This window comes from Bos indicus x Bos taurus, chromosome X, assembly GCF_003369695.1.
Source record: "Bos indicus x Bos taurus breed Angus x Brahman F1 hybrid chromosome X, Bos_hybrid_MaternalHap_v2.0, whole genome shotgun sequence".
Classification (NCBI taxonomy): Eukaryota; Metazoa; Chordata; class Mammalia; order Artiodactyla; family Bovidae; genus Bos; species Bos indicus x Bos taurus.
The window spans coordinates 94523899-94531890 of NC_040105.1; the positions used below are offsets into that span (position 1 = coordinate 94523899).

The following is a 7992-nucleotide window of genomic DNA, read 5'->3' on the forward strand; positions in this document are numbered from 1 at the left end:
GGGCCCAGAGCCAGCAAACGAAGCCCTAGCCTGGTGAACCTTGCTGGGGGTGTGGTGTCACAGCAACCACAGTCACATGCTATCCAGCAAGGCGCCAGGGCCCGGGAAGGGGCAGCGTTCTGGCAGGCCCCCATGATCACTAGGCAACCCAAACTGTGGGGGGGGGAATGAGTACAAGCAGGAGAGTGGCACCCCATCTGCACCCCCCTGCCCCAGTCTCCAGGAGAAGGGAGGAAAACATTGAAATAAAACTGTGCTCTGAAAAAAATAAAATAAAATAAAACTGTGCTCTGCACGGGGGAGGGCAGTCAGAAGCAGTACACTGGGACATCGCTGATGACCAGGGAGCAGTGTCCCAGAGCCACACCCCAGGGGGACCGGGAGAGGGCACTGGGCTCACAGGCAGCACCGCTCAAAGGAAGCTTCTTGTCCCCTACGTGAGCCTGCCCTTTGAGGAGGAGGACTGCTTCATGACACATCAAAACACCCAGGGAACCTGGCTTTGCTGACCCGGGGCTGAGGCTTGCTGGGAGGGGTCTGGAAATGTGGGCAGGGGCGGTGCAATGGGTTACACAGATTCATGGAGCTTTCAGTGTGCAGAGCCACATTCTTCCTTTCCTTCCAGGGGTGCCGGGAGCTTGCATGGACGGCATGAATATGTGTCCTTCTGGGTGGACCAGCCATGGCCATGCCACGCCCCTCAGCATCTGCCCTCCCACCCCCTCGGGGATCCGTGGACGTCTCCATTGTCTCCTTCCTGGATCCCACAGAAGTACCCGGGAGAGGGCAGAAAAGAGGTTTCCCAGAGGAAGCAAGGGCCAAGCCTTCTTGCTTGGCTGGGAATTTGGGCTTGGCCTCCCAAGGAAGGGAGGAGGCCTGCAAGTAGGTTGCACAGCTGCTTCTCAGGAGAGGGAACAACACCAAGCAGGCCCTCAGCGAGTAGCAACTGTTACTGCTATAATTGTGCATTAAGTGTCAGGGATGGGTTGCCCAGTGGGACGACAGGGACACACAGACCAACCCAACGGTACTGACCTTCTTCTCTAGGCCAGCAGGCGAGGAAAGACACCTTCATCGAGGGAAGGATTTCTCTGCATCAGGCACTGTGCTGCCTGCTTCAAGGTGTTGCCTCTTCTAGTCCACCCAAGAGTCCTTCTTAATCCCACCCCCCACCCCCTTCCCTGCCCCAGCCCCTCCCCCAGCCCCTTCTGGAGGCTCCTCCTGAACCCTGCAGCTCATCTCTTCCCCAGCCTCCTGTGGGCACTGCTAAGTGGGCATCTGCCAGGAGCAAATGCCCCCAGTCAGTTAGCATGGATCTTGTATTTTGCTCTGTCCCCTCACGCAGACTAGAGATTCAGAACCAAGTACCGTGTCTCATTTTTGCCAGTTAAAGCACACAGCTTTATTGATGATACATAAAAATGCAGACTTGGTAGACAAGGTTAAGTCAGTACAGCACATAGAAGAGGGGTGTACTTTTTTGCTCAATAGGTATCGTTCATAGGCTTGCAAAGAAAAGAGTGTAAATGGAAAGAATCCCATCTAAGCAGCAACTGATACGTTTTTGGCACAAGCCCCCACATGGGTCTGGTCTCCCCAACATGGTCCAGCTTAGACACAGCGACCACCACAGGCCAGGCATCCCCACTGAGGCTAGAACATGTTGTTCTTTAACCACAGCTGGCAGCTGAAAGGACCCCTTTACCACAGGAAGAAGGCTGCAAGGGAGCAATTTACAATGCACATTGCCTGCAGACTGAAAAACCAAGAGGTTACTCAAAGCTCTGTGGGAACCCCTGCCTGACCAGGAAGAGTGTGGTCCTGGATTTAGCAAATGCAACTTTCACCCAGAGATGTGCTGAGCCAGCTAAGGCTGGGTCTTCAATAGCACCCACTGCAGAGTCTTTGAGAACACAAGTGTGTGTTCACCCACTGACTGGGCTTTGTTTTGGAGTGGATCAGTCCCACCCTGCTGGAGGGGCCACTTAAGAGGCCAGGGTTTCTGAGAGAAGCTGTCTGTTTGTGTTCCTGATAAAGAGGGGCAGGAAGGGCCATAGCACTTGGGCTCTCAGCAACTCCCCCGACAAGGCTGGCTTTTCAGACAAACCCGTCAGGGGTTTCACAACCTGCCCCTCAGCACATTCACTTCCCTCTGGTATCAAAGGAAGCATCAAGCCTGGAACGGACTTGGCAAGCATGTTCTTAATAACTGTCATGCTTATTAACAAATTTAATCCAGCCTGCTGCAGAAATGAGTTGCAGCAAAGTGACACAGTCTCCCGACACACTTGGCTGATGCACGTCTTCATCTGGCCCTGATTTTCAACACTGGCATTCAAGTTATCTGGGACATACAAAGCCTTTCCCTCCTCAACAGCAGGGTCGGGAGTCGGGATTGTGTTTCCATCAATGGAGAGGCTGGCCAAATGACTGTTGATATCATGGCTAAATGAAAAACTCGCATCCTTGGGCTCAGCTAACAACATTTTTCCCTGAATGAAAGGGCCCTTGGAGAGGCCAAGAGCACAACAGAAATTTTTAAAGCTCTGAGCACTCCAAGTATTTTTGTGTTCATAAGGGAACGGGCGCTGTTTTACCAGGTATGTTCGACTGGCTTTGCCCCCACCTGAAGGTCTGTCCTCAGCACCACCGGGTGCCCCTGGTTCAGTCCAGTCCCCATCCTCACTCCAGGGCCGTGCCATAGTTGTCAAGTCAAACCAAATCTCGCGCTCCTCGTCATCCAGTTCCCGCTCATCATCCCATTCCTCTTCCTCCTCCTCCGACTTCTCACTGTCATCTCTTCCTATGGTTAGTTTGTAAACGCAGTAGCAGGCACCAGCCCCAATCATCAGTCCTGCAGCCATCCAACCCACTTCCCGAGCCCGGCCCATGTTCAGATCCGTTCAGCTGGGGGTGGGGCGTGGGGTAGGACAGAACAGGAGAGGGTCTTGTTTCACCTGAAAGAAGAGGGTTCTTAAGGCCAGGGTGAGTGATGGTGGAGGGGAGACAGCTTCAGCCTATTCCAGGCTCCTGAGGCTCTCCTGTGATGAATCTATGGGTGAAAAATGATATTAGGGCTTTTGGCAATACCTGGATTTTTGCCTCACCCGACAGAGTGGAGTTTGAGTTCCAGCTGAGAGAAGCGGATTATTTGGCAATAAGTTCTTTGTTCTTTTCCGTTATCCTCTGTCTCCCCTCAGGACCCACCATTTGTGTCCCAGGGCCTACAGAGAAGGGCAGGAGTTGGGGCTGGGCTATAACCACCAGGGGGTGACAGGCAGTCTCCTCCTCCACCACACCCCCAGCCCCAAAGACTTAGAGGCAGTCTCACCTACCAACCTCTACCAAAGCCAGGTAAATTCCTTCTTCTTGTCTTCTGTGGTCAATAGTCCTTCCACAGTGATTGATGGACAGTCTGGCAGAAGGACAGAGAGAACGACAGATAGCCGGCTTTGGAAAACTAAAGTGTAGTGGATGGATCAGCAATGAGAACATAGGTCCCTTTTCTGAATTTCCAGCCTTTGAGCTTAAAATATTTCTCACACCCTTCTGACTTTCCTAACACTGATTTCCCCACCCCTCCCCCCTTGTCGTCCGCCATTTCCCCAGCAAAGGCCGCCACACCCCTTTCCCTGCGCTGAAATGGGAGGGGGTATGGAGGAAAGGGCCTGGAGAGGGCGGCTCAGACCCGGCCCGCAGCGATCCCAGCCCCCCTCCCTCATCCCCACCGCCATCCCCACCCAGGGGCCAAGGCTCATCCCACCTTCACACCGACCTGCACGGTCCCAAGGCACTTTGGTCCTTCCCTCGCCGCGACTTTCCCTGGCAACCTACTGGCCAACAGATCTACAAACCTGCAGACAGACGGTGGGGGGTGGGGGGGAGACAGAGGGGACGGAGTGCTTGGTGGACGGAGCAGCACTCTGGACAGGAGTGCCCTGATCCTGAAACCTTTCTTTCCTCGGAGACTCTATGCCAGCCACTCACTTCCCTCACCCGCCGCCCGAAGTCCGCCAATTCTTTCCATGAAAATGGGCATGAGGAGGGGGACGGCAGTATTTAGAAAGTAGGAGAGAAGGGGACACAGACCCCTGTCTGCCGGAACCTGGATCCGTGGCGCTCTTGGCCTTCTCCCAACCCCATCTCCCTCCAAGCAGAGCCCACGTTCATACCGACCTGCAACGCCCGTGGCCACTTTCCTTCTTCCTTCACGCGCCTGCAGAGTGATATAGGGGGCTGGTACCCAGACGGAGGCGACTAGCAGTACTTCTGCTCCAGGCAGCTCTGGTCACGTGACGACCGCGTCACCAGCGAGCTCTGGCCCCCAATTTCCACTCCCACAAGCAGTGCGGCAGGCGCCAGCCTGCCCCGTACCTCCCCCCATCACAAGGGGCCTTGTTACTCTTTTCCTCTGTAACAATGCCAGAAGTGCATGGCTCTCTGGTGTTTGCATTTGCCTTCTCTAATTACAGAAAAGGGCAACACTTTTCCTGGGTCTATCATTTACTTACACTTCTTTCGAGGGGAATGTCTTACTCCTTCTTTGGCTCTGAAACTCCTGTCCCCTCTTTCTTCATTTCTACCCCTTCCCACATGCAGTCTCTGCACCAAAATTAAGCAGAGGGGCAGGGAAAAAAAGCCCAAGTAACAGGGAGATTTTTGTTCCTATTTTTAATATATTTATATTCTATTTCTTCCATTCTTTCTTAATTGACTCAAGTTACTATTTTGTAGTCAGAAAATACAAATATGTGTGTGTGTGTGTATAAAACAAGATTTCCTAGTTAATACGAAGGCCTCATTGATTTAAGCTAATTTGTACATTGAAAACATTTTCTTCTGACTGCAGAGGAGATAGCAGCTTTCAAATAGCATATGAAACTTTAAAAACATACCCTTACAAACAAAGCCAGTGTACTTTCAATATGATTTATAAATTGATGGATAAAATGAATCTATAGTAAATTGGTCAGTGTTTTAATTGTGACCAGTTTAGAGAAGTGAACCACTATCCCTTTCTTCTTGGCCGAACTCATAGTGTTATGTGTTAGAGAAGACTGCTGGATGGCTTCCATTCTGGTTTTGAAGGACAGACTCTCTGCAGACCCCAAATTTCAATGAATCTTATGTCTTCAGATGAACCTTACAAATTAGTAACTTCACAGATTAGCTTGCTCTTCATTCAAAGCTCTTTATTTAAAATCTATTCTCAAGTTTCACGGTGTAACCCATAAATCATCCAGAAATTAGAGGATTCCCTGCTATCCCATTGATAAAAATGATAGGTGGAATTTTCATTTGATCACATTGGTGAAAGACCTCCGGTATTTGTCATTTGTGCACTGTATGTCCTCTTAGTAGTGCCTGGTGTTCAGCCTTTTCCAGTGGAAATAATGGTGAGGGTCTGTGGGTGACTGTAAATCACTGCAACAACCTGACAGCCCTTGAGATCAACGGCCTTTTTCCCTCACAAAAGGCACAGTTCACAGGACCCGAAGCAGTGTTGCCAGGAAAAAGAGGTCTTTTCACCCTCTCCCTTACGTTACAATTTCACTGTACTATCTATACAAGTCCCTCAGAATAATCCCAGAAGGTAGTAACAAAGTCTGCAGAACTTAGTTCCCAGACATCCAGCTGTCCCCGCTGGGGAGTCATGCTCTAAATATAAACCCTTCAGGCAGCCTCTTTCTTAGAACATTGAAATCTGACACCCCAGCAGGAAGCTCCCTGGGTGAGGGGCCCCTGTGTGGGGGAGGCCCTTTCAGGAGGTGAACCAGGAAGCCCAGAGTGCCTTGCTGGTGAAAAACTCACAAGTCAAGAACATGTCACAACTTTCTGGTCTTCCTTAAACATTTATAGTTCAAACACACCAACATTACAACTCATCTTTCTAAACCCCTAACTCATTTGTTTTGCCATCCTCTCCTTACACTGTTCTTCTTATCATCCTTTATTTTACTTCTCCAAAGAAATTGATTTATATTTATGAAGCCTTACTAACAGAACTTGCAGATTTAACTATCATTCAACTTTTGGCTGCTAAGAACTTAAAAAGTGGCTTTTATTTATTTTGAATATATACATTAGAAAGAACTGCAGAGCATGTAAAACTTAAGAAAGACAGGTGTCATTGACATGGCTCTACAATAAGGACTCATTTCACAACTCTTACTTAGCCATGCTTCAGGGACAAAAGCTCCACTCTTATCTCTCCTCATTAGTTAAAAATCTCTCTCCCCTTTGGTATATTTTTCAATTTTTCCAATGTATAACCCCTGACCACCATTATCCCAGGCTGTCAGATCTTTCCTGTTTGGATCCACTCCCTCTCTTAAACTTCCTAACCCCATGGGAATGATAACCCTTTTAATTCTCTTTGTCATTTTGATCCACAATTCCTACAACCGAACCTGGGGACTGACATTTAAAATCTATTTTCCCTCCATTATACACCCACCAACAAATATTTATTTAAGGGCATGCTATTTGCCTGACATACCATTTAAAAAGCAAAATGGGAAAATCCTTAAGCAATCCCTCAGACAAGTCTTCAAAAGACTATGTGAGTCCACTGTCAAAAGGAACCTTTTGGCTTAAATCAGTATATGGTCATATATGATGCAAGATTTATAAAGTATTCAAAAACAGAAAAGGATCAGCAGATGGTAACACTGATGGAATTTTGGAGGGTAAGAAAAATAAATGATAGAAGATTGCTATCTTTAAAAGCTGTATTACTTTTTGTATCGTGTTGTTTTTGTGTTGTATATTAGTTAATTTTGTTTGACTGCAAGCAACAGAAACCACATCTGTTTAACTTAAACAGTGAGGGAATTTTGAAGACCAGCATCAGCTCTGAGGTGTTAAGGTAGGAGGAACCGATAGATGGTCTCTTCAGGACGCCATAAACTTCCACTGATGTTTGGTTTTCTATCTTTGCTCAGGTTTAAATTTCAGTAAGAGAGTAAGTATTGAGTCAGTTTGTTTTGGGCACAATGACCACCCTTTTGCTGTGGAAAATGACAGGGCATTTAAAATGTGAAATGCATTTCCTTTCTTTTCCCAGGGAGAACTGTAAACTGTTTCAGAGGTTATTGTGGATTTGCAGGAGCACTTTAACTACTTTGGATATGCATCTTTTGTCCAGCTGTGACTGAGGTGCTGGGGGTCTATCTGCCACAGCATGCGTTAGTTGTCACTGAACATTAGAGAGGTGCAGTTCTGAAATGGTGGTGCACAAGGCTGTCTTCTAGGCCAAAGCTACCTGACTTCCTTGACAGGATTCCACACAGTCACATCGACAGTACAAAGTCTTACGGTCATCCCTTCATGATCAATACCTGAATTTGTCTGTATAGTGAGAGCAGATGCCTGTATCAAGTGAAGACTCTCATTCAGAGAGACATATATAAATCTATATCTGAATGCCCAAACCCATGGATTTCTGCATTCCCTCCCTGTAAGAAGGCCACAGGGAAGCTAAGTCTCACGAGAAAATGACAACTGAAAAATTTATCCTGAGAAGTACAACCATCAGGGGTACTAGAGGTTTCTGTTAGTTTTACCAGCCCCTTCTCTCCCCGTTGGCAAGCTACTACTTGGGAAGCCACAACTTCAGAAGGTTGCGTGGTAAGCCTGCAATCAGAGAGCAAGGGCATTGGTGCACTTTAAGAAGTGGCTTTCAGCTAAGAAACTTGAAGTACACTTACATATCATGGGGATGGCTCTGCCAAAGAAAGCTAATTTTTCCACGCATCTTAGCCAAGACTTCCTCTCCTCCAGACAGTGCTTGGGTGGGAACTATCAACATTTTCCTCTGACTCTTCTTTTCATATACTCCTGTTTGAATAAGCCCCCTCACTGCACATGATCTTTCTCTAAACACAGAATCATACAGTTGATTTGCTTTCTGCTTACTAAATTTCAGTCATATCCTGTTCATCTTAACCTTACACAGTGTTGTATATCAATTGTATCTCAATAAAAATGGAA

General features: G+C 47.9%; 1 protein-coding gene across 11 annotated transcripts; it reads right to left on the reverse strand.

The window, feature by feature from the left end:
- Nucleotides 1–1372: 1372 nt before the first annotated feature.
- Nucleotides 1373–4301, reverse strand: LOC113887291 (protein ARMCX6-like). 11 transcript variants are annotated; one of them, XM_027534356.1, is made up of 5 exons: nucleotides 4177–4301; nucleotides 3776–3854; nucleotides 3340–3415; nucleotides 3108–3224; nucleotides 1373–2957 (listed from the first exon to the last, which is right to left on the reverse strand). In XM_027534356.1, exon 5 carries the CDS (start codon nucleotides 2889–2891, stop codon nucleotides 1986–1988), a length of 906 nt encoding a protein of 301 aa, XP_027390157.1. In that variant the 5' UTR covers nucleotides 2892–2957; nucleotides 3108–3224; nucleotides 3340–3415; nucleotides 3776–3854; nucleotides 4177–4301; the 3' UTR covers nucleotides 1373–1985. The 11 variants fall into 11 exon arrangements, with proteins under 11 accessions (XP_027390157.1, XP_027390155.1, XP_027390154.1 ...); XM_027534354.1 differs by having other exon boundaries at nucleotides 3336–3415; XM_027534353.1 differs by having other exon boundaries at nucleotides 3332–3415.
- Between the last annotated feature and the right edge of the window lie 3691 nt (nucleotides 4302–7992).